This window comes from Physeter macrocephalus, chromosome 19 (genome assembly GCF_002837175.3).
Source record: "Physeter macrocephalus isolate SW-GA chromosome 19, ASM283717v5, whole genome shotgun sequence".
Classification (NCBI taxonomy): domain Eukaryota; kingdom Metazoa; phylum Chordata; class Mammalia; order Artiodactyla; family Physeteridae; genus Physeter; species Physeter macrocephalus.
Window position 1 is genome coordinate 58,955,363 of NC_041232.1, and position 26,623 is coordinate 58,981,985.

General features: G+C 43.4%; 1 protein-coding gene across 10 annotated transcripts in view; it reads left to right on the forward strand.

Moving 5' to 3' along the window:
- Positions 1 to 26,623, forward strand: part of SETBP1 (SET binding protein 1) — a 381,792-nt gene that overhangs the window by 77,181 nt on the left and 277,988 nt on the right. For 3 of the 10 annotated variants that reach the window (XM_055080746.1, XM_055080747.1, XM_028480798.2), the window contains exons 1-2: positions 629 to 735; positions 833 to 1,031. The exons of the other annotated variants lie outside the window; for them this stretch is intronic. Coding sequence is in view for 1 of the 3 variants with exons in the window: in XM_028480798.2 (XP_028336599.1) it covers positions 984 to 1,031 (48 nt within the window). In the remaining 2 variants the exon portion in view is untranslated. Of the gene's footprint in view, positions 1 to 628; positions 736 to 832; positions 1,032 to 26,623 lie in introns of those variants that run through there. 10 annotated transcript variants of the gene reach the window in all.

The window sequence follows — 26,623 nt, forward strand, 5'->3', positions numbered from 1 at the left end:
ACCGTCAGGGTTATTGTGCTGGTGGTGCCTTTGTCACAGCAGCAGGAAGAACTAGGTTAATGTGTCTCCTGCACTGATGGTTACATCTCTTGTCAAATTGTCTCTCCTGGGTGGGTAATTAATGTTTCTGAAATCTTTTTTGTTTTAAAGGTGATCATCTGGAATACTTTCACCTTAGATAGAAGGAGAGGGCTGTCTCCCATCAATCCTCACAGAGCTCTCTCTGGATGGCGGGGTGGGAAGCTGGTTCACGTGGGGCACTGCAGAGAGCTGGCTGGGCATGTGTCTGTGCTCAAGGATGCTCAGTCTAGCCTCTTGCATGATCACCCAGGGCCTGTCCAGAAGCCCAAGCTCTCAATGCAGCAATGGCCCGTGAAGCCAAATTCTGCATCTCAGCCAACTGACCTCATTTCTGACATCTAAGAAAGGAGTGAGGCTTTGACCAAAACCCAGTGGATTTCATTAACTTTAAATGTTCAGGATGAATTGGGAGGTTGGAATTGACATATATACACTAATATGTATAAAATAGATTAAAAGAATGTTCAGATGGTTAATGAGCCATTCTGGTTTACACACTTCCTCTATCCCTCCTCTTCTCTCTCCTCTGCAGCCCCTGTCAACCCAAACATGATAGAAGCACAGAATCTAATCCAAATTACAAGCATGGTATGGGATAACAATGTGGTTTTCGGTTATTCCACAATCAGCAGACCTGGACTTTTTTTTTTGAAGGTGTGTAGGGAGACAGGGAGAGGTCTTTAGAATATTTTCTAACACGCAATGTATTTAAGTAACATTGTATGCTGACTTCTACTATGCCATTTTTCAGAAATGAAGTTTCCACCGTGTCACTTTCAGAAATGAAGGACATGCAAAAAGAAGCAAGGAGTCTCAAATAAGATTTAAATCATGTTTATGATATCAAAAACATTTCAATCCTTTGCAAATGGCTGACGAATTTGATTTGGTATCTCTTGTACATGAGGTCCCTCATATGGAAGCTAATTGTAAGAATGTCTACAACATTTGTGAGTATCTGCTGTGGGCCAGGAACCAATTTAGAAACTTGACACGAAATTGTCGCTAATCTTCACCACAAAGTAGGCAGTGTTATTTTAACTTTACTGATAAATGAAACAAAACAAAAACTGAGGCTTAGCAAGTTTACAAAACTTGCCCAAGGTCACACAAGATAGCAGATAACAGAGCTAGGAATCGGTCGGTATCAGTCCGATACCAGTGTTCTCGCCAGCACCCCAGATTCTGAAGGATTGACTAGTCCCTCATCAAGAGAATGTGCTCTTCGAGGGAAAGGTAGTGAGGGGTTACAGCGCTCCCTTTAGGTCTTAAGACAACCTACCCTGTTTTTGCTAGATATTTATTTCAGATACACCGCTTTTGAACAGAGCTTTGACAATCATTATTGCATATGAGCCTCATGATAACTGTATGAGGTGGGTGGAGCCGTTGTCCTCACCCCCACCCCCTTTTTCCCTAAAGGGAGGAAACTAGAGCGCAGAAAAAAGTGATTGCCTTGTTTATATTTGTAAGTGTTTTCTGTGGCAGAGCCAGGGCTGGGACCCAGCCAGGCCTTCTGACTCCTGGTCCAGTGCTCTTTCCATCACTTGTGACTAATGCGCAATCTTTGTGCACAGGCTGGTCTCACAGTTGTACCTTGGATGACCCAGATCATCAAAGGCACAGAGGTAAAGAACTGGACTAGCTGGTTAGACTGCTTTTCCCAGCTTTATCTCTCACTTTGGCCAATCCACAGCCCCAGCAAGCTTCAGGATTTGCTAACTTCCATTCCTGGCATGTTCTCCTGTCCTGTTACCACTCTAGCAAATCCTTCTCATTCCAGAACATACCTCCTCAGGAACTCCTCCTTGATTATAGCCAGTTCTTGGTACCTCCCCAGGCCCCGAATTCCTAAGATGCTGTTATTCAAACAGTACAACTCGTTTAGCACTTCCCACATAGAGGAGGTTTGAGGTTTGTTCAGATCTTAAGTATACGTACAACTGGAGATATTTGTCAGTTCTTTTCTGTGTGCCAAGTATAGTGCAGGAGGTGGGGGTGGGAGTGATTAGTGTGGCTCCGAGTTGGCCCTACCAGGTATGCACAGGCCATTTGCTTTTCTCTGGTGTACTACATAGTATTATCTCAGTGGTTACCAGGGTATGCTGTGAAAGAGAAAGGAAAGAAGTCATTATTTTAACACCAGGGATGGGTCAAGGGTTTCCCGTTGAGGCTGGACTGTGGGAGTGGAGCCCAGAGAAGTAAAGACTATGCAAGCCTGTTCTTGGTGCAGCCAAGCCAAGGACTTCAGAGTGTGTTTAACGGTTCTGTCACCATCAACAATTGGCTTTGGCAGAAGAAGGGTAGGCATTTCTGAAGAGTGGATCTGGGTGTGTCAGAACTTAAACGTCCTGAACTGAACTCAGCTACTGACTTGCTTTTAGCTCTAAAGTCCATCATTCTTTGTTAAGAGCCATTCATTCTTCCTCTAAGTAATCATTAACTATCAATACTTATTTGGGGTGAGGCACAGTGTTGTGATACACGGAATAGGGATGATGAAGATACGGTGTCTGTCAAAAAGATAACAAGTCAACAGGATGCAAACAAAATGTATATAGTAAGTGCTATATGGGCAGGATAAAGAGAAGAGAGAAATTATTCTACACTTGGGAGGAGCCTCATTTACAGAAATCCTCATTGATGAATTTAACTGGGCCTAAAAACTGTATTAAATAGGCAGAGGTAGGGAGGGAAGCATCCCAGTCCAAAAGTAAGGAAGTGTTCCAGGCATTGGGGGAACAGTGAGTAACCGCATGGGTTGACATAAATAGTTGGGATTCTGAAATAGTAGATTATAGTGGACACTGAATGCCAGGTCATGGAAGTCAAACTCTGATGGGCAGGGAGGATATATAATATTAATGAGACGGACCAATGTGGCGTAGCATCCAAATTAGTGTTCCAGTGTCTCCACGTCTAAAATGAAAAGAGTTAAGTGATTGCTTCCTCTTAGCCCCCTGGTGTGTGGTGAAGAACAGGGGTGTGATTGACATTGAGACATCTGTATCCCTGAGGTGAAAGCAAGCATCACCAGCTACATACAGCATGGATCTGGCTTATTCATTGTTGATTTACTATGTGAACAGTTTGGAAACCCAAGAGGGATGATAAATGACAATGATCATTAAAGCTGTGAAGCCCTTTCTCCAGTACTCTTCCGATGTATGCTGAAAGCCAGAATTTAAATAATCTTAGGAGAAATATTCTTAAGCTTCTGATGACATTAATTACTATCTGACCTCTTGGCCACATTTGACACATGTGGTCTTTCCCTCCTTGAAACATTCTTCCCTTGGCTTCTGGGACGGTGCTCTCTTTGTTCTCCTCCTAGCTCACTGCCTGTTCTTTTTCTGAAACTTTTGCTGGTCTCTCTTCAACTCCCTGACCTCTAAACATTGGAGTGCCCTAGAACTCAGTTCTCCAAACTCTCTTCCCTCTGTTTTCCTCTCTCATGGCATTGAATATTATCTACACACAAAAACACTCAAATGTCTGTCTCCACTCTAGACCTACCCGCTGAACTCTAAATTCATATGTCCATTCTATTTTTCACAGTAGCTAGAGTGATCCTTTGAAACATCAGTCACATTAGGATACTTCTCTGCTCCAGACCCTCCAAGGGCTCCTCATTTCACTCATGCAAAAATCAACTCTTTGCAATGGCCTAGAGTCCTAAGAGAGCTGGCCCCATTACCTGTCTGGCCTCACCTCACAGAATACTCTGAGCGCCAGTCTACCTCAGTCACTTGGCTTTTGCTGTTTCTTCTGACATGAAGTCTCTCACCCAAATATCTGCAATGCTTGTTTTTTTTTTTTTTTTTTTTTTTGTGTGTGTGTGTGTGTGTGTTACGTGGGCCTCTCACCGCCGCGGCCTCTTTCCGTCGCGGAGCAGTGGCTCCGCGGCATGTGGGATCTTCCCGGACCGGGGCACGAACCCGGATTCCCCGCATCGGCAGGCGGACTCCTAACCACTGCGCCACCAGGGAAGCCCTGCAATGCTTGTTTTTGACCTCCTTTCCTGACTACTCTCTATAAAGTAACAGACTCCATCCCTTCTGACTTTCTCTGTTCCTCTTAACCTGCCTTATTTTTATACCTAGCACTTATCTCTGTCTGATGTATTATACATTTTACTTGCTTATTTGCTATTACCTGCCTTTCTCTGTTAGAATGAAAGCTCTTTGAGAACAGGGACTTGGCTCTGCTCGCTGATGTGTCTTTGTGTGTAGAACAGTGCCTGGCACATAGTGGTTGTTGCTCAATAAATATTTGTAAAATGATTCATGAAATGAGCTCCTCTGAAAACAGAACTCAGAAGAGACAGTCTGGGTTAGGATCTAGCCCAGGATGAACTTTGTCAAAGGCTGCAGCGATAGTCCACAGGGTAGAAGCCTTGGGTTGAGACCAGGTTTTACTGCAAACATGCTCTGTGGTTTGGGGAAATTTGGGAGTAAATATCCCAAATCACAGTTTCTGTTTGTGTTGAATGGATGTTGATATCTTACCTACAAGACAGAAGTAAAGATCAGTTAAGGAGATAGATATACTTCTGCCAATTAGATGGCTGATCCTTTTCCCTCTCTGGAAAAGGAACTAGACTTGGCTCCTTATCTTTGCTGGGAGAAGGATATGTGTCCAGTAAATTTTGTTTGTCTTTCTTTGGCACGGGATAGTAACATAGGGTTTTTGTTGTTGTTGTTTCTAGCTTTAAGCAGGTATTTTGTGGGTGGATGTGAAGGCATTTGGCTTTATTTGGGTGATGCTTTCTTATTTTATCCTCTCTTGTTTATGTAGGGTTTTTTTTTTTGGTTCTGTTTTAGTGTGATAAATGGCCAGCCACTTCCCTGAACCCTGTGGAAATGGTATCTAGGCTACAGAATTATTTAGTGAATCGTGGATCCAGTTTATGTATGGCACAGATCAAATTAATCATTATTAGTCATGCCTTCACTGACAGTAACCTCATCCCTTGCAGAAATGCTCCTCTTTTATTAAGAGGTTATAGCTGTGAGGAATGGCTAAGCCTGCACTCTGGTTACATTGTACTGTGGCTTTCCCCATATCTTGCCAAGAGAGATAAAAGCACATATCCAGATTAAAGTCCAAAACAAACAAACAAAACCACCCATGAGGCACTCTCTCTCCCTGCTACTGCTGCCCAGCACAGGAATTCAACTTCCAGTATTGAAAATAAAAGAAAAGAAAGGAAAAGAGGAAAAGAGGTATGCTTCCTTCTCAAAGGGAACAACATAAATAATTGTAATAGTAATTAGAACAATCCTTAAGGAAGTGGTGTTTATTATAGTAGGACTAAATCCACATGCTTCCTACCCTGCTTCCCATTTGCTTAGATCTTGGGGACAGCAGTCTCCAAACCTCTAAACCCCTTACTATCTGAAGGTATTTCCCATTCTGGGGTGTGTGTGAAATGGCTTCCAAGAACAAGGTAAGCCTGGAAAAAGTTGATAAAGGAGTCTCCTCTTCAACTTCAGTCCAAATTGAAATGTAGAACATTTGGAAAATAGAGAAGGATGAGATGGGCCGGGAGAAAACAGGGAGTCAGGGCACCTAGCTTCCGTTCTGGTTGTGAGACCCTAAGAAAGCTCTTAACTTCTTGGAGCCTTGTTTTTCACATCTGTAAAGTGGAATGGTCATATGGAATATTATTTAGCCTTAAAAAGGAAGGAAATTCTTACACATGCTACAATGTGGATGAACCTCACATTATGCTGAGTGAAATAAGTCAGTCATAGGACAGAAACTATATGATTCCACTTTGAAGTCTTTACCTAGAGTAGTCAGATTCACAGAGACAGAGTAGAGCAGTGGTTGATGGGAAGTGGAGATGGGTAGGGAATGGGGAATTTGTGCTCAGTGGGTACAGTTTCAGTTTTACAAGATGAAAAGAGGATGGATGTTGGTGATGGGAGGACATCAATGTGGATGTACTTAATGCCACTGAACTGTACACTTAAAAATGGTAAATTTTATATTATGTGTATTTTACCACAATTGAAAGTTTTCAGTTAAAAAAGGAATAGTAATAAACTCTAAAAATTATATCTTAGAGTCTAAAATCTATTGTAGTCCCTCAGGTGGTGGTGAGTCGTTAAAGTGAAGAAAGCACTGGAGGCCAATCTATAGGGTCCTGACATATCTGAAAATGAACTTCCACTAGGATATGTCTTTGAAAGTGCCTCATGAAAGGGACTGTGCGCTTTCACAGAGCAGATTTAGAACCAATAGGTAGGAGTGACAAGGAGGCAGAACTTTGTATTAAGAAGAACATTTTTTTAAAGAAAATAAGTAAAAAGGCAGTCCAAGAGGAATGAGCTTCCCCAGGAAGATGTCATCTCCCTCTAATGGAGGTGTGGATCACATGCAGTCATGTGCCCGGTCCTTTCTACCCCTGTGGGATGCTGGATGACATAGTTCTAGATTGTCTTCCTTTCTAAGGTTCTATAGTCCTCTTTTTCTTTTCTCTCAAGGCTTGAGTGTTTTCTTTCATTCTCCCAAATAACAGCATCTGTTACTGCAAAGAAAAAAACAACTGTGGAGTTAATAAGGACTCCACAGGTTACGTGGTAGTAAATTGAATTATCTAGGGACAGATCAAATCTCCTTATAAGAAACCGTGTGACTCAGACGAGTCACTGTGACTTGGACCTCAAACTTAAGGGTTTCTAGTTCAGCAAAGGGAAGGAAATCAGCGAACTCAACTCAACGAAATTGATATTAAGTTTAGGAAATCTATACCTACTTAAAATGGTTATAGTAAATGCTTGTAAGAAAAAGACTTAATGGGTAATTAAACTGAATTAAGTGTTATACATGCTTATAACTTTAATCTTCGTGACTAGTGCCAATATAGGCCACCATATCATTCACAGAATCATAATTCTGGGCTAGATGTATACTGTTTGATACAGTGTGAAAATCCTCTTATTCCTCAAAAATTTGGCATCATCACTTATTTACAAGGTGAATAGTAAGTGCTTTTTACATAATTCTTGGGAATAAAACAAAATAACTTCATTTTACAGAGTCTGTCTCAGACAAGCCTTTAATATATTTTTTTTTTTTCTTGGGCTGGCCAGTCTTCTGCCCCAGAGTTGATGAAGTGATAAATTAAAGGCAAAGTTCACTCTGGAACAGGCTCAGTGTCTCAAAACTTTTGGTGAGATGAAAACTGGAATCACAAAGCATCTGGTGACTACCTTTATCACATTACTCACTAATGTTTCAGAATATTCTGATGCCTTGTCTTTCCCATAACAGAATGTGAGCTCCTTGAGATCAGGATTCATGTTGCTTTGGCCTTGGTGTCTCTGTGTATGAGCACAGTGGATGTTCAGCAAATTAGAGAATGAAGAATGAAGGGTGAATGTCTGTCTCCATCGCCTGTGAAGAGAACCCACACTTGGCGTCAGTGTGGCTGGTGGTCTTTAAGATGTGATTTGGGAAGCACTGAATGCCTTAGAGCCCAACGTTGGGTGCCAAGAGATTGCTAAATGGGTAGGACGCCATTCTAACGCTTCTAAAAGTCTGCTTTTATCTGTTTTACATATTACATGTGAAGTTTTCTATAAAAGTATTCTGAAAAACACATATACACAAATACTCAAAACATCAGGAAATGTTTTCATGATGTGTTTGTGTGCATGTCTGTGTTTGGTGTGTTGGGTATTACAGAGCTTGGAGTAAGATATAATGTTTTCAAGTTTCTTTACTTGGTTTAACTCTCCATTAAATGTTTCTCTAGTTTGGAGGAACTGGGCTGGTTACAATACAAACTGCTCCATTAGAGATCTTTCAAGACTAGCTAAGGATTTTGTTCATGTTTACCAAGTTTTGGGTGATTACCAGGTGTTTTGTTCTTTTCCTTCTAAGGAGATTTGAACTTCCCATTAGTGGACTTATAGACATCAGTGCTTAACCATATCAGACAATGAATTGTGCAATAAACCTACAGTATTTGAATTGTTGCAAACCCTTGCAATATGTAGAGAGATGTATTTCACCAAGGACTCTGTTGCTTTGACAGTTGCCCCTGGTGGCTCAAGAAAATCCTGTGGAAATCCTCAGGAATAAGACAAAGACTTCTAGCTCTGTAGTCATCTTCTATAGCCACAGAGAGGTGATGGAGTGATAGGTTTATGGATTCTTTTATTTCCACAAAGGGCTGTAGGAAGAGAGATGGGCAGGGTGACCTGTGAACTATAATACGGCAGCTTGTGACTTTCTTCAAGTGACAGAGGAAAAAGGTTCACTAGGAAGGGGGAAAAAGGAGAAGAACAAGCTGGAGGATTAGCTCAATGGTCAGAGCTGAACCTGCGATCCCGAGAGTGCTGGGACTGGGATTTAGTGAGGAAGCTGGTCCAAAAAAGGAATTCTCACCTATGAAGAGTTCAAAGGGCCCCACAGTTGGACACTTTCCATGGGAACCTGGATAGATTCCTTCTACTTAACACACCTCCCCCTTTTTCTTGTCTTTACCATTTTTTGTTTTTCTTTCCATGGTAGCTCAACATCTAGAAACTTTTCACTTAGCCTGAAACTGATCTTTACTTTTTAGTACTGGTTCTGAAAACCTCAAGTCCCTTGGGAGCAAAAAAAGGGAAGAAGTCCTGATATTTTCTTCAAACTACAAGAAAGTCTTTTCACAGTATGCTCTTTATCTCTACTTTTATTGGGTGGTGATTTTTTAGAGATGTGTCAGTTAGAAGAGACCCTCCTAGATGACCTGGACTCAGATCAAGTTCTCCTGGAGATTCTAATCTTCTAAATGTTTCCTCCTTTTCTTCCACCTTACGTGGAATTCAGTGTCTGGAAGTAAGTATTGGGATAAAAGTGAGAATGGGGAGTAAAAACTTAAAAATTTTATTCTTTTCTATGACTATTCTTACAAAGAAATCTAGTAAAAACAAACAGAAAAAGAAACCACATACAAAACTCCCTTTCCTTCCCACTATATGCCTCACAGTAGTTCACTTAGGGCCACCTTTCTGCTGTCATGGAATGGAAAAGGCCGAGGGCTGACTGGCAGCCTTTCCGGCACTCACATATATGCAATTGCCATGAGGATCCTCTTTCAGCGTCGGCACCTGACACCACCTAGGTGCCCGTATGCCACACAGACCATGTAAACAAAGGCACACCAGCTTCTTTGTGGGCTCACTACTGACATTTAATCACAGAAATTCCAGAATTTTTGTTCTCAGCTCCACCATCCAGAGAAAGCCCCGGACTGTTCCTCACTGCTAGTGGATCCTGAAAGTTTTTCAAAAGTAAAAGAAAAATACTCTCTCTACCTCCTCCTTCCCCTCCCCTCAGCCCAGTTGAGAAATAAAACAAAAGATACATATTCTTTGGGAGAGACATCATTGGTTTGTTTTCAAAGTGAGGTGTCAATGACTGGTAACAGATTTGTCCCTAAGAACAGTTTCTGTAGAAGTAATTGAGAAAGAAGAGAAGAAAGCCTTGTATCCAGCATGTTCAGGTTAGGGTGGGCACAGAACTAGAACTAAAGATGCTGAGCGAAGGTTGGGAGCCTGGAAAACACAGCATCTCCTTGAATTGCCCGAGCCTGGCCCCGAGATGGTAGAGTAACAGCCTTACCACACCTGACTCTAGATTAGTTTGCCATCAAGCATGTTCTGAGTTTACCTACTTTGTTTAATTGGTTTTTATTTACCTATTTTTCATCTGTTGCTTGCCTTTGGGCTGTCCTTCCATTCTAGAATTTTGGTGTTTTTTTGTAGTGTCTTTGGGATTGCCAGCGGATTAATCTTTTTTTTTTTTTTTTTTTCTTGGCTGGGTTGGGTCTTTGTTGCTACGCTCGGGCTTTCTCTAGTTGTGGTGAGTGGGGGCTACTTTTCGTTGTGGTGCGCAGGCTTCTCACTGCCGTGTCTTCTCTTGTTGCAGAGCACGGGCCCTAGGCGCGCGGGCTTCAGTAGTTGTGGTGCATGGGCTCAGTAGCTGTGGCTCGCGGGCTCTAGAGCACAGGCTCAGTAGTTGTGGCGCACGGGCTCAGTTGCTCCGCGGCATGTGGGATCGTCCATGACCAGGGCTCGAACCCGTGTTCCCTGCATTGGCAGGCGGATTCTTAACCACTGTGCCACCAGGGAAGCCCCAAATTAATCTTTTTATCTTTTACATCTGGATGGTACAAATGAAGTGCCTCACTATTTTTGGTTTTGTTTTTAGCACTTACCAGAACAAAATATTCCCCAGCCTCAGTGGTTCGGAAACAGTTTACAAAATTTTTTGAGTCATTTCTTCAAAAGTTTTCAATAACTGAATACAGACGTCAGGGAGCTTAGTAAACCAAATTCTGTCAGAAAGTAGGGGAGACATTATAGAACAGAAAATAGGCAGCCACATATTTTATGACAGTAAGGTGGCAATAGGGAAAGATGGCTTGGAGAAGGCATGAGTATGGAGCCATGCCTCTAAGACCCAAGACTGTCATTTGAACACAGTGCAGAGGTCTGCATGGCACTCTAAATGGGGGTTCTGAGTCAGTTGTGGCTCATGGTTGGTAACTATCACAGTGGCCTGCTACAAACTGGGCTACCTGTCCTGTACTACTTGCAAGGAGGCCAATACCGTGATCTCTAATTTCCTGTAACACCCACTTGCAGACTACTTTTGGGATCGCAGACTGCATCAGAATTACCTGGGAGCTTTTTAAAAAAATACAGATTCTTGGGATACACTCTAGACCAACTGAATCAGAATTTCTGAGGGTGGGACTGGGGAAAACACACACACACGCACACACACACGCTCACAAACATGCACACGTGCACACATTTTTACGTTCCCCAGGTGGGCCAGGTGAGCGGCCAGCATGGGAAGCAAAGGGAGTGGACAGAGAGCTTACCCTTGCAAGTGGACCAAGAGCAGCCGTCCAGTCCAGTGGGTTTCCCTTAATTGCCTTGGGCTCTGCAAATGGGCATTTTTCATGTGGGGCCCATACAGGGGTGGGATCTCCACAGATCTGGGCACAGGGTCTGGATGAAGCCCCCCAGTGAGGGGGACACAGACAAAGAGGAGCCCGTTCATCTCAGGCCACCCTTGGGCTCAGTGGGACCCAGCCTCGCCTGGGAAAGTCAGCAGAGGGTGGAGGCAGGGTTGTGCCCTGCATTCTCATCAGCCTGTGACCCTTCCCACTCTTAGCAGAATATGCGTGGGCACTTCCTGCTGACAGGCCCCCTGAGGTGCGGCAAGAATGGAGACCGGCTGGGAAGGGAATGGAGGAGAAGCTCTGTATTATGGATTCAATATCAGTTCTGTGGTTTCCCCCCCATGGGATAAATATTGTGCTTTGCAGCTTACATGATGGAACAGACTTCCTATGTGTACGATTCCAGGAAGAGAGTTAATAAAACCTCTTGATACCTTGCCTCCCCGGCAGCATTTATTTGTCTAGCAGTGAGGCTGTGTGCTATTCATACAATAGTGGTGTTAGGTTGACATTTGCTTTGACCTTTAAACTTTCTGCTTCCTTCTTCCCCGTCCTCTCCCCGACCCGCCTCCCCACCGCCTGCTGTTCCTCAGCGAGTGAGTTTGATCTTCTGTGACCTGGGCTTTTCCACAGGTTGACTCTTCCAAGCTTGGACTGGGTGGGGTGCAGGCTTTTCCTCTTTTCTCTGCACAAGGGTCATTGTGTGACTAAAATTATTGTCTGGTGGCAGCAAGAGCGGCATTTCACATGTGGGGAGTGTGGAGAGTTTTGTTTATTCTTTAAATAAGAAAAGGAAAAGAAAACACCTCCAGGATCCACATCTGCCGTGGGGAGTGCAGGGCTGGGCCTCCCGCCTTGGCTGGAGAAGGCCCGCTCCTCCTTGGACCCCTGCCCCGGCCCAGCAGGGATGAGGAGCTGCATCCCTGGGAAGGCTGGTGCTTGTCAGGAAAGGAACATTCTTGGCTCCGATGCTTCTTCAGGACCTGGGGGTATTTTCATAAGGGTGTAACCCCAGGGCTGAAGGAAAATTCCACTCTTGAGCAGTCTGATACTTCTGTTCTTTGTCATCTTCCCAAGTTGCTATGTGCTGTGCTTTAAGCTTTCAGGCTTTGCACTGGGACTGACTGGATTTGAATCCAGCTCTACTGAATACCACTGACCAACCTCAGATAGGCTATATGTTTCTCCACCTTGGTTTTCCCATCTGTTCAGTGGGATTCATGGGGGCATCTTGAGAATTAAATATGATGATGCATATAAAAATGCATGGAATTGTACCTAGCATAGAATAGACACTGAAAGCATGTTAGACCTTAATATTATGATTCCTCCTTAAGTATCTCTTACTTAAAAGAATCTTTGATTCTATTGGTATTTTTAGAATGCGGTTGGACTTTTGAAGGTATGGACTTTTGTGTAGAAATATCTAGGAGAGGTTCACGTGTACTTTAAATTCCTTTTACTTTCTTGATATCTGTCGAAGACCAGAGATACTTTCTTCCTGCAGATCCACAAATCAGACTGCTCCTCTCTCTCATCTTTCTCCCCCATCTACTCCTATTGAATAAGGGTTCATTATTATCCATCTGTGACCTGCAACGATTTTTTATAGTTTTAGAGACTGTACAGGAAGCCTGCTCACCAAAGTGCCCCTCGGCCTGCCTGCAGAAGAGACTTGCCAGCTCTTCCTGCTGGCGTTCCTTGTGCTGTGAGCAGTCTCCCTTAGAGAGAACACATCATGGAGAGGACCTCGATGGCTTCACCCCTAACCTGTGGGTCTTAGTTGCAGATATGCCCCCAAAGGCCTCATGGGAAGGTCGGCTCAGGCCAGGCACAAAGAAAAGGGTGAGGAGGAGACCCCAGAGGACCTGCCAGCTTGGGAGGACTGTGGAGGCTGCTGTGGGCAGCATGCTGAGGTTTTGTTTTAATACATCTGTGTTACATCAACAGAAAGTTGCTTTCTTCTGGCTCTCAGAATGCAGAGTAGAGAGTGGGGATGTTTTGGAGCCTCACTCTTTAAGTGCTTATTCCTGACTGATGAAAACCAAAACCAAAACCAAAAAGACAAACAAATAAGTAAACAAATAGCCAATCCAGCTGCTAGGGTCCTGCAGAATATCTCAGGCTAGCTGAAGAGAATGTGGTCTTAAGCTAGGTTCATACTTCAGATTCTAAGTAAATATTAATATTTCTCTCTCTCCATTTTCTCCTTACCCTATCTGAGTGTGTATGTCTTCATTTCTTTCTTGGCACGGCCTGACGAGGAAAAAGGCAGAGCTTCTGGGTGACACGTTAATATACTCTCTTCTCCTGTCACGACCACTTCTCTCGGAGCGACAACATGGTCATTGAATCAGATTGAAAACAAAAGTTTGAGCCAGCGGTAGATCATAGTTATTGAGGGGTAATGTGAGAAGAAGGAGTTGAAGCCCAAGATTTATGTACTAATTTGGGCTAGAAATGTGCTTGGTTTTCTATGGGCTGTGGCTATGACTTTGAAGATGTTCTTCTTAAAAGGATGATAGTCTTTACTGCCTCCTTAGATGTAGGCATCAGGGGAGTTTCAATCAGAATGAGGGGTGAGGGTATGGAAACTCGTTCTATCCAGGGAACTTCACTAAAACATACATTACTGATTTCTATCATTTGAAGTACCCTCCAGGAGTGTGTGTGTGTGTGTGTGTGTGTGTGTGTGTGTGTGTGTGTATACGTGCATCATTTAAAAGATCTACAAAGAAATTCTGATGACCCATCTCTGACCTTTACCCCTTGCCAACCTGAGCATTAGGGAACCACTGATATAAATGATGGTCACTAGCTATGACATATGCAGATGATTAGCAAGAGTTGTCATGCAGAATGTGACTTGGCAGTAGATGATTTGTGGATAGGGAGGGACTGCCTGGGACTATGGGAACTTGAAGTTGGAGGTAACTTGGGGGGTCATCTAATCTAATTCCTCTACAGGCATTCTGGAAGATACTCTTCAACCTCAGCTTGAAAAATGTTATACAATCTAGAAGGGTCCAAGCCAGAAATTGAACCTGGGTCATCTGATCCCAGAGTTCACACTTCTGACACTTAGGCATCCAGACAAATGACAGTAACCTCTCAATATGGGTGAGTCACATATCTCTAGGTACTTAACAATAGATTCATGGGATTCTATATTTTTACTCAGGTTTTATTTTAAGTCAAATCACTTCAAAGTTGGCATAATGCTTTGCAGAGAGGATAATGACAACGTCTCTGGAGGTAAATTTAGAAAATTTTTTTTAACTTTCCTGAAAATACTAATGAGAAACTCTGAGAACGCCAATACTTGCAATCAGTGCACCTTGCCTTGCTACTGAAAGTCTCACCAGAAATTAAAACTCTTGGCCTGTGACCTGGATCATTTTTTCTTTTAATTGCTATTGGAAAGTAATTTCAATACTTATTCATTCAAAATATTTTTGACCAATTACTTTATACAGGCTCTGTACAAGGTCCTCCACATACGAATTTCAATAAAACGCTCTTCCTGTCCTCAAAGAACTCACCATCTTCTGGGAGAGACAGACAACTAAATCAACATGGATATTTCTGTGTGACAAATGCAGTTAGCAGGATACAGAAGGTGCTATGGTAACAGAGCCTGGGAAGCCAGGAAGGTTTCCAGAAGAGGTAATATAAGGTTAGGATGTCTAGAGTCCTCTCTCTTTCTCACTGTGTGCCTGCAAGAATTCAGTACTCAAGCTTTGGTTACGTTTTTTTCTGACATCACTTCCTCTACAGCCTTGTTTCCAACCAATGAATTAAATACAACTTTTGTCTACCTTAGTTTCTGACCTTTTTTCTGTAGTAGTTTTATTTTACCTCTTAGTGCCCTTACTCAATTCAAGAAATTAGGATGGAGCATAATTTTCAAATTTAGATCAGTTGAGGAATTCCCAAGCTTGGAAAGCATTACTTTTGATCATTCCTTCATTATTTTACACTGAAAAATAGTGAGTTGTAGAGATTGGACTTAAAATGATGGAGTTCAAGAGTATCAGATTTGGAGGGCCATTTAAGGCTGTCTTACCGATTGCCGGTGTGTTATACATGATGAATCTGTCACCCAGGTGAGCCTGCCTCAGTCACCCAGCCAGTTAGGCTTGGGTGGATCTCTGCTCAGACCACTTTCTTTGCAGTTGGATCTCTATCTAAACTGTTCAAATTATGATCACCTCTAGAATGATCTTGCTTCTATCTCTTAATTGCCCTCCACCATTCAATGACCAAGTCCATTTTAACTGAGTTGATATTTACCTCTTATGAAGTTGTGAGGTATGATCATCTATGTGAAGATTCCTTGGCAGGTAAGGGGGTGGTATTATGAATAGTCACCCCTTCTGAGGGCAGGGTGTGGATAGGCAGTGCAGGCCTGGATGTTAAGTCGAGAAGCACTTTTTTAGAGCCCTGTCACCACTGGCTTTTTCTGCCCCCTCCCTATCTCTGTCCATAGCAGGTGGGCACCCAGCCCCGAGTGTTCACATTCAGCTGCTCCTGGTTGACGTCAGGACTGCAGGGCCCTTGCTTTTTGCTCCATAGTGCAGCCCATGCTTTCAGTGGATTGGCCATTTAGACCTAGCCTAGATTGATTTTTTTCCTAAAAAGCCAAAGAAAATATGATTTCCAAACCAGACAGAATCTACTCTCATTTTATTTAGCGGCACTGTGAGGTGGAACTGTCAGGAGAAGACTCTATCTAACAACTTAGAAACTCCCAAAGCCAGAGGGACAGGAAATTTCATGGTCAATATTTAAGCTCCAGGGCTCCAGGGCAATGGAAAGTACGTGTTAAGAAGCTTTCCTCTTTCCCTCTAATTCCCCGTATTTATCACTTGAGCTGTGCCATTTGAGCTTATCCTTTATGCCTAAAGAAGTCCTGCCTTTTAATCTGTTAGCTAGGGGAAAAAATGTAAAGAAATATAAAACACCCTAAATAATGGCACTGGGAGGTAATATCCTGGCGGGGCATTCAGTGCTCAGATGTCCCTAACCTGCACGTATGTATTCGCAGATGCCCAGCTCTGATGGTGACCAGTTTAACAGAGGGGATACTTGATACAGGATCGGGAGGACTTGGGACTGGTCCTGGGTATTCTGCTGTACTTACGCTTTTTCTGTTTGTGTCTCTGTTTCCACACTGATAAAGTGAGGAGAAGATTTTTCCTTAGGCTACCTCCCAGGAGACCAGGAGGATTCAAATGAGACAAGGGGCGAAGAAATGCTTTAGAGGTCAAAAGGTGGGCAATGGAAATCTGGTATAACTGCGGTCTCCTCGGGCCAGCATCATCCTGCTGTGTCATTGGTCCTCTGGAGTCCTGCCTTCTCTCTCCTCCCAAATACAGAAGGAGAAACCAAGGATTAAAATGTGAAATTGTTTGCCTGTGTGCCCGTTTATAAGTGGCAGAACTGGGTTACGCACGCAGCTCAGACTCTCTCTGAAACGCAAACTAAGTGCCTGGCACTTGATAATCATCCCATCAGCATGCACTATTATGTTGTGGCAGTTATGTTCATCCTCATGGTTATGCCTTGTTTCTTTGTGGCCCTGCCTTTGCTTCCTGGCCCAGCACTGTCCAGCCTGTGTGTCCTTGTCAGGTGTGCTTGTCAGTTTGCCTCCTGCTGTTCTGCCCTGTCCCTCAGAACAGGCACTCCTTTCGCCAGGCTTCCGAGAAGGTAAACTGAGTATACAGGAGGCTCCTGGACACTAGTCAGGAAGAAAGCAGGGACTTGTGACAAGCTGAAATAGGCCCCTTTTGGGGCCAATGATAAAAATCGGATTTCTCAAGCACTTTATCTATTGGGGCAGAATGGCACGGATTAGTACTTTCCATGGAAAAGCAAGAGCTGGGGAACAGCCCTCCCATTTCTGAACTTGATTATTATATTTACAGTCTCTGAGCAAATTTTTGGAATTTCACCAACAGATTCCCTGGGGCTTGGAAATCAATTTCCTTGTGTGTGGATGGGCTGGGGGCGGGCTGGTGTGTGCTCTAAAGTGCCTTTATCTGCCAAGGCCCCCTCCTTCCCTTCTCCCTGAAGGAGACAGTGCCAAGACTTGAGCTGTTTAGTTTGGCTTGAGTTTGGGGGCATTGATGCTGAGCTGGCCTGTATGAAACCCACTTGCTGATTGCTTGTCTGAAAGTCAAAGTGTAATAGCCTGTGGAGAACAGAGCCATCTCTCCTCCTGTCCCTCTTTCATTGTCAGCCGACAGGGAGCTGGTGCCCCAAGACCCGGAGCCCCGCTCAGCCGACTGTTAGAGCTGGGAGGGGCCCCTAATTGCTCACCATTTCCCCTCAAATTTTATTCTGAGCACTTTGTAAACTTGGGCTCAGTGTTGAAAAGTTCCTCAGAAGCTTACCAGTGAGAAATTGGGGTCACTTGTTTGGCATATCCATGAAGAACTCTCAGGCACTGACTCCTAAGTATTCTTTATTTTTATCATTTGATTTTCTTTATCTGATCTTGTGAATTTTACTAAGAATGCAATTTTTAAAAAAGTCAATATTTTATCTTTTCTGGAATCAGGCGTGTAATGTTCTTAAGTTGGCAAATCCAGTGGTAAGATACTATACTTTTCCAATAAGTGACTCATTTTCTTTTACTCTCCAAAGTTCCTACTCTAGTTTTTGGCCCTTCCCTCACCCCCTTTTCAAGCTATCTCGGTGTTGCAGAGGAAGGCTGAGGAGCCTGTGGAGGGTGGAATTGTGGAATTTTAATTCCTGCCCAAAGCCTGAGGCAGACCTGGGATCTCCCCACTGGAGCCCCTGCAGGCTCGGAGCTGCCTGCTGAGGTCTATTTACTTAGCCCCAGAACATTTAATCCTGTTCAGCGTGGGGTGATGTCAGTGGGTCAGGCCTTGGAGCTGGGCAGCCGAGTGGAAGCACTTGGATGAATGGCTGGTTGAGGCCGAGGTGTTGGGTGGCCACTGAGTAGTGGCTGGAGCATACTCCCCGCCACCGCCGCGTGTTGATTTTGTAGTGAGATCATTACCTTGCCTGGGTCGTTACATGCAGTTTAATCTTCCTTAAGGCCGGGCTGGACAGTGTTGCTTTTGTGACTTCAGAGAGTCACTAGACACATTAGAGGCCAGGTTTCCAGAATTCTACCAGGAGAAAAATCACAACCTACCAGAGAGTCGGGGATGGGCAATGCTTCTGTTCTTTTGCAGTAGGCACCACATCACTGCCATCAGAGCGTCACACTTGGTGGGGGTGTTGGGAGGTTGGAGGGCACGCACCAGGCCCCCACGAAGTGCTTAGAGCTTGGGGAGACTCTCCTCACACAGAGCACAGCACTACCCCCAAACCAGGAGTGGACGTTCCAGGAGTGCAAGAAACGCCCCCATTCATTGCAGACGTCCAGATACGTAAACTGCCCGGGCGTGCGTTAGTTTCCCTTTGTGACTGGGTTGAGTCTTAAATTTCCTTTTTCTTTTTAACAATAATGGCCTGTGAGTGGTTACTCTGAGGACAAACAGTTGGCAGGAGTGTTCGAGGACTAGGGAAAAGGAGGGAGAGAGGAAAGGAGGGAGGGAGGGAGAGAGAAAGAAAGATCTCTTATCCAAGCTGCCCACTGCGAACTGCACGAAAACTTTGTGAGGAGGTGGCTTTGAGGAAAAGTCTGCAAGCATTCTTGGAGTCTGTGTGTGAGCCTCTTCAACCCTCTCTGAGGGTAGTCACCTAATTACCTTCCTTTACTATCGTCTTCTTACTGCACTTCTGCATCTGGCTCCTAAGTCACTGCATTTCCCTCCTACTGCTTTTTATTTTTCTCTGTGGTTGTTTTCTTCTCTCACCTTGTCTTAATAGTCTAATGGAGTAAAATTTAAATTACAGCCTCAAAGATTCTGCCAACCACCACCATCTCACACCCCTCTCCCCACACACGCACACTCACATGTGCACACGCCGTACTTTCCTAGCTACACTTCAGGCTACAGAAGAGAGCTCCCTCCCTGCTTGACAGTGGGATACTCACAGCTTCTCTGCTCCCACCATGACCTGTGCCCACCTGTGCCATCAAGTTTTTCAGAAACAAGAAAGTCTCAGGCAAGCCAGGCTCCTCCAACTCTCCCTGGGAGGCAAGTATTGCAGGAGACCATTGTGCTCCATGATGATAATCCTCAAAAGGCTCCAGAAACAGGAATCTGTTTCCCTGCCTTTCCTCGGTTACCTTCCTGATGTTTTGCAGAGGAAGAAGACGTATAGCTGGGCAGCAAGCCCCAGGCCCCGGACGCCTCGTCTCACGAATTGTGCCTTTCCTATTTTGGAACTGTCATTTCTGTATTCCTTTCATCCTTTGGTACATGACATTTTAAATTACTCTCATCATCTTTTAGGATGACGAATCTTAAATGTTTGTTTTTTCCAAAGGCCCTTTTTTTCATACTTTAGAATGTGTCCGCTTGTTCTTGAATTCCATCGAACGAGTCCACGCTGCAACTTTGCATCCCAGTCATGGTTTTGTGGTATTCCTTATTTGAAATGTCCATATGACACCTTCATGTTTATTCATTCATCCAGTCATCCATCCAGTCAAACAATGAGTGTTTATAGAAAACTGGCTCTGTGACAAGCATTGCTCTAGACCTTGGCCTTACTGTGAACAAAACAAACATAATACTTGCCCTCATTGGGTTATAGTCTCCTGGGGAAGAGAGACTTTATCAAGGAAATGTAATTAAGCTGTTGAATGTAAGGCTCACGAAGTAGGGTACTATGGCAGCTCACAGCAGGCACTCTCATTAGTACTGCGGGTCACAGAGGTCTTCCTAAAGAAGTGGTATCCACTCTGAGAGCTAAAGAATAAGGAGTCAGCCAGGTGAATGGCAGATTGGATGGGTTGGTGACAAGTCTGGCTGGGTCAAGAGAAGGAGTTCCAAAGAAAGGGGACAGCTTGTTCAAATGGCGCCAAAGTAAGATTAAGTGTAGAGCTTTGGAGGAACTGACAGGGGCGTGTACGGCAAGCCTGAGGCAAGCAAGGGAGAGGGCTGCCTGAAGGACTGGTGAGGGAGTTGAGGGGAAATTCAGAGGGCGCCTGGAAGGGATCTTCCAAACCCTCTGAGGGATTCTGGAAATCATCCTATGGACAATGGAAACTAACTGAAGAATTTAAGCAGGGGAATGAATGACCTTAGTTACTTCTTTCAACGATTGTTCTGGCTTCTATGTGGAGAATGGATTGTAGGATTGTAGGGTAATAAGGGTGGATATGCAGGATGTGCTCACCTAACTGAAAATTCTTAGAGACGGGGAAGAATTGGCCCAGGGTGGGCTGGGTGGGCTCCCACTGTGATATTTTTTGACATGCCCTCTTTTTATCACTAAAGCTACACTGTTAAGTGTGCTTCAGACACACACACACACACACACCCACACTCACACACTAAGGGAAGGGTCCACATCATGTCCATTTATGTATCCCCCCACCCATCATTGCTTAGCATAGTTCCTGGCATAAAAGGTGCCCAGTGAATGTTTGCCAAGTTGATGAACGAAGAAATGCATAATTCCTTATTAGACTCTCTTTTGAAAGAATTTTCCTGTTAAGGTTTAATTGATGTTCAAGTGATGTGCATGGGAGAAAGAAGCGATACAAAGAATAGAACCAGGAGCCTGGGTTTCCATCCTACCTCTGCCTCTGAGAAGCTGAGCAAATGGGGGAGCAAAAGCTGCATCTTCTTGATACCCGGTTCCTTCTATTATAAATTGAAGGAGTTGGGCTAGAGAAAGCCTATTAATCACCCAGGTTTTGTGATTCTATGACTTAAGGCACTGTAATACTGTTTAAATCTAGCACAACCCGTACTATTGGCAACCCTCAACATTTTGAGTTTGTCATAAAATGTCCTTTGCTAGAAGGATGTTGGACAACCAGGACTACTTTATCATAGGTTACTGCATTATTCCCTTCCCGGTCTAGGGATTAGGGAAAATGAAATAGCCATTAGGAGTGCAGGGCTACCTCAGTCAGAGTGTTAAAAGATACTTAGAGACAAGCTGCTTCTAGCGGGGCATAGACAAAAAGAAGGGATTCCATTATGAAGAGAGAGATTGGTTTTCTTCTTCCTCTCCCTCGAAGAGAAAGAAAGGGGATAAAAGAAAAACAAGACCTGAACTTTCACATCCTGCTAAGAATTTCCTGCTATTTACAACATGTAAAATAAACTTTTATTTTATTTTTTTTAAGAAATGTGTTTTTGCTACTTCACCAACATGACTGCTTTGGGGGGAAAATATAGTCATTTGGTTCCAATATGTAGACCAGACAGAGCAAAAGAGTACACAATTTTCTTTCTTTTTAAAATATTCATTTACCTCATAGGGGAAGGAAAGAAAAGTCAGGAGGAAGCAGAAAGGAAGCCCTGTCAAGGGTGCTAACTCAAATGGAGTTTCCTAGCTGTATGGAAATTGCCTAAACTGGGTGTGTTCATTTTCTCCCTGCTGGAACTCCAGGTTAGGGTGGGTGAGGGGGAGGCTTTCTTAAACGACTGGGATGGTTCCACCGGACAGAGCTGGACAGTCTTTCGGGCTCAGCTCAGACAATCAATCAAAAAGGGTTAATAAAGGCCTACTGTGTGCTTTTCCAGATGTTCTGGGGGAGGCAGAGTACCCTGGACCAGTCCCCCTTCCGCCAGCTTTCATTCTAGATGGGCCGACACCACTGACTGGTCAGGGAATGAGGACAAAGGAAAGTAGCATGTGTCATGGCTGGGAACCCCTAACAGTTTTCATATCCATGACCTCATTGATCTTTACTAGATTCTTACCTGAAAGAGGCTCAGTAAATTTAGAAGGACCACTGGACTTGGAGTCCGAATACCTAGAAGACATCTGAGGTGTGATGCGTCACATAACCACCAAAAGCCTGTTTTCTCCTCTATAAATTTGCTTTCTTCATCCCTTTTCTCACTCTTCACAGGGTTATTAAGAGGATCAAATAAAATAATGGATTTGAAATTGCTCCATAAACTCTGGGAGACTCAAAAAAATATATCTTATACATTGTGGAGGGCAGATGATAAGTGTTCTGCACATTCTGGGAATGAAAACATACTACATAAATGGCAGCCTAAAGTTCAGAGATTGCTCAAGGTCCCGTGGCTTGTCTTTAGCAGTATCCTGGGTCTTCATCCAGAAAGGGGTGTAATCTGTGGTTGCTTCTCCCACTGTGTGAAGTCAGATGAAAAGGAAACAGTGGGAAGTATATTCATGAGGCAAATTTCGTGGGTCATCAAGTGTTCATGGAGCTCCTTAGATGCAATTTTTTAAATTCCCAGAATAGAAAGATACTCCCAAGGTCTATCCAAGGTAATTGTGGTGGTGCAACATAGTAGTAGGATGTTGGCAGCATACATGGTCAATGATCTAAGGAGAGACTACATACCAAAAAAATGACAAGGATAATGATATTCTAATGTGCTTTATAGTTTATTCGGACTTTCATGTATATTATAATATTTGACCCTTTCAGAATCCTGTAATGTAGGGAGAAAAGGCATTTTTATTATCCTCCAATTTTAAATGTCGAACCTAAGGCCTTGGAGAGTTTGACTTGTCCAAGGTCATGAAACCTGTAAGTGGAGAGTCTAGCATCAGGCCTGGGTGTTGAGGCTTTAAATTTTTTTTTTTTTTTTTTGCGGTACGCGGGCCTCTCGCTGTTGTGGCCTCTCCCGTTGCGGAGCACAGGCTCCGGACGCACAGGCTCAGCGGCCATGGCTCACGGGCCCAGCCGCTCCGCGGCATGTGGGATCTTCCCGGACCAGGGCACGAACCCGCGTCCCCTGCATCGGCAGGCGGACCCTCAACCACTGCGCCACCAGAGAAGCCCTATGACTTCTTCTTTTAAGGCCGTTCTAGCCTTTTGGTACCTTAAGCCGTCCTAGCCTAGACCCTCCTCAGGGACTTTGCACTTGCTATTACCTCTGTCTGGAGCACGGTTCTCGGCCATCATGTGACCTGCTTCTCCTTGTCATTTGGTTTGGCTCATGTGTCACTTACTCAGAGGCCCCCTCAGTTGAGGTCCCCATTGCTATCATTCTTTATCACACTGACCTATTTTAATTTTTTCAGAGTATTTATTGCTACCTGAATTATGAATATCTGTTTACATTATCATGGTCTCTCCTTTCTGGAATTTAAGCTCCAGTAGAGCTGTTTTCCTCGCTCTCCATTGCATATCAAGAACCCAGAACAATGCTTAATATAGTAGCACGTAGTAGGAGCTTAATATTTGTTGACTGAAATCAACATCTTATGAGAAATTGAGCAACTTGCTCAAGATTACATGGTCAATGAGTAGCTGACATAGGACCAGAATTCAGCCTCTGTACTCCTAGTTAACTGTTCCTTCCACTTGATATTATGCTGCCAAAATGTATGCATATTTATACCTGGGAGTTCCTCATGACTACTGATAAAATTTAGAATGATCGTGAGACATTTATGTGAAACTGAAATGCATTTGTTAAGGGAAATGAGGAAATCCCTGAGGCTTACACCATTCAGCTTATGATAGAACTTTACAATCTATGTACTTCGTATATTCAATATCAATCATCCCGTATTTGTTTAACTCATTTTTAAAGGAAGCTTATTTTAGGAGCACTTTCAATATTTTTTATTGACGATGTTTGGATTTTCATATATATAAACAACTGTCATGCACACACACTTACAAAAGAACATAAACAATGACATATGGGTTAGATTCCTGGTCGAACTGCAGAGATTTTCTCTCTAGCAGAAGCTCAAAGGGCTTCATGTGTGAGACTATTTCACAAAAGGCATTGCCAGGACATGGCTGTTCCCTCTAAAATCAGCCTCAGAGGTTACATTTACAGGATTTCCTTGATGGCCTAGTTTCCCTCAGTTACCCATTATGAATCTATCAGTTTATTGGAATTTGTTTTGGGGATCAGCCAGAGTTGGATGTCACCTAGATTGCCTCTTAATTATGTAGTTTATTTAGTGCTGTGTTAAACTAATTGCCTTCATTTGCCCTGGGTTTTCTCTTTTGGGCATTAAGGAGATTCCCTCTGGGTGAAAATTTTTGAAGGTTGGTAAACAAGGCTATGCTTATTGATTTCACAGTCTCTGCTTTCTTGTATCTTCAGTTGGCCTTCCTCTTCCCATTAGATCCCAAATATTATTAATCGATTATTTCAAGACCATTGTCCATCTCCTTGTTGATTTTAGTTGTGTTCCTCCCCTCTGTTATCTCTTTATTGAGATATAATATCCCCAATAGCACGTGACATTTCAGGTTAGGGATAAGTATGATTTCATCAAAGGACAGGTCAGCATTGACTTTTTCTTTCATGTCTTTAGTGATATTCCAGAATTTAGCCACTTAGGATTTTGTCAGTGTGACCTACTCATAACTGAAAGGATGGTGTCATTGTTCTACAAGTATACTTCAATAATGCTCCACCCTCAATTAAAGAATTACCTATGTTTGTGCAAACTGAACATTTTCCTAGCTCTTGTTCCTTGCCCATTCCCCCAAGAGTTTCTTGTTGCTTCCCCCGTTTTTATATATAAACTTCTATAGCTCTATGTTTCATGGGGTCCTTCTTCCTCTAGGTCATTTCTGTCCATCCATTTCACTACTGATTTTTCAGAGAGGACACTGAGAGTTGAAGAGATATGCCCATCCTTCCCACCCTTTATTTCTGGTCTTTAAGCCAACTTCCTGTCTGTGACAGAGCATTTCCTTTATCCCCTGGAAATGCAATATTTTAATAGTTATTGCTTGATATATTTTCCAATGTTTTTGAAAGGTACAGAGCTGACATCCTGGATTTTCCCTGTATACAGACTTATTAACTCACAGAAAGAACACAGGCACCCCAGACTCTTTGGGTTAATATTTGTATCAGCCCAAATTTAGACCTAATGACTAGCACACATGAAAATACAAACATGGGATTTTAGGGCTCTTAGATTTTTTTTCTAGAATTACCGTTTTCCATACCACCTGTTTATGGCATCACTGTGCACTGTTATAGAGTCATAAGCAGAAGTCACTGGCCAAAACAGAGGGACGGAGATGCTGTATGGAACTTGGACATGTTACTTTTGGAAAAATAAACCTTCATAGTAAAGACCAAAGGAAACAGGCAAGGTCAAGATCCCATGTAGGACGTATGGGAAGGAGATAATGTGTTTCAGTCTCTAAGACAACATCACCTCTGCTTGGCAAAAGGAGAAGCTATTCATGGCAGTAAGAAAACTTTTTTTTGACATTAGGCACCTATTCCATGAAGATTTGGGCCTTTCTTCTTGCCCCCGCCCACCAAGAACAAGTTCAGTGGCACAGGGTTGGAGAAGCATATGGGACCAGAGGAGGTGGGGGGTTGTATTGACCTTCACTTGATTTACTCAGGCAGCTGAGTTTGTCAGGGGAATGTGATCATCTCCGTCAGCTGTCATGCTGAGATACTCCTGTCATGCTGTCAGTAGCTTTCAGGTTCTGACCCTTCTCTCAAGTTCGCTGTCTGTGGGGAAAGCAGAGGAAAGATAGTTTGGGTTCCAGGAAGGGAGAGCATTTTGAACTATTCCTTGGGAATGACTTTACAGGCTTTGAAGCCCTTTCAGTTCAGTCCTGATGGTGTGTAGTAATGTACAAGGGACAGTAGTGCTTTTGAAGGTAATTTAGATTTCTCTCTCTCTTTTTTTTTTGAACATCTTTATTGGAGTATAATTGCTTTACAATGGTATGTGAGTTTCTGCTTTACAACAAAGTGAATCAGTTATACATATACATATGTCCCCATATCTCTTCTCTCTTTAGGAATGATTTTCTTTATGAGGAGATAAGCATGAAGAGCACCAGGATGAGAAAGGGCGCCGCTGTGCAGGCAGGCTCGTTTCCTTAGTTACGGTGATAGCGCTAATTCAGCAGAGAACAGTGGCAATAATTGGAAGGATATTTCATGTATATAGCACCTGTTAGACTGAGGTACTGAGTACTCACAAACAGGCACTCCTTTGCTTCTCAGAAAAATGCTACTGAGTAAAAGGTGGAACCGAGGCAAGGCCTGGAAGCCGACTGATCGGCAGCTGAGTGCACTGCGTGTAGACACATGGGTCTTACTTTATGAGACGGGTAATTACTGAAAAGATATGTAGAAGATGAGGAGTTTTTTGGAAGTCAGTTCTTTAAAAAAAACCAAAAAAAACGATATCTTAGCGGTTTGGCCATTTAACGAAAGTGTGGGAAAATCCTTCTTTAAGAAAAAAAAGGAAAGAAGAAATAAAAAGCTTCTTGTAATGTGATTAAAGACCTGTGATTTGTCTTTCTTCCTCTTTTGGACTTGTATACATTCATGTTTTTTTTCAAAACTGGAATAGAACTATGTTTTAAAGATCAAAGATAAACTGCAGCCCCCAAGGGTAATTTCCCAGCTAATGTTGGGTGTAAAAAACCCTCAGGCTACCGAAGGAAATTCACCCTCAGGAATACAGGATCTCAGTTTCCGGCTGGCCCCCAGGAAAGCCCATAGTGATGGTGGAGAGAAAGGGTGCCCCTTC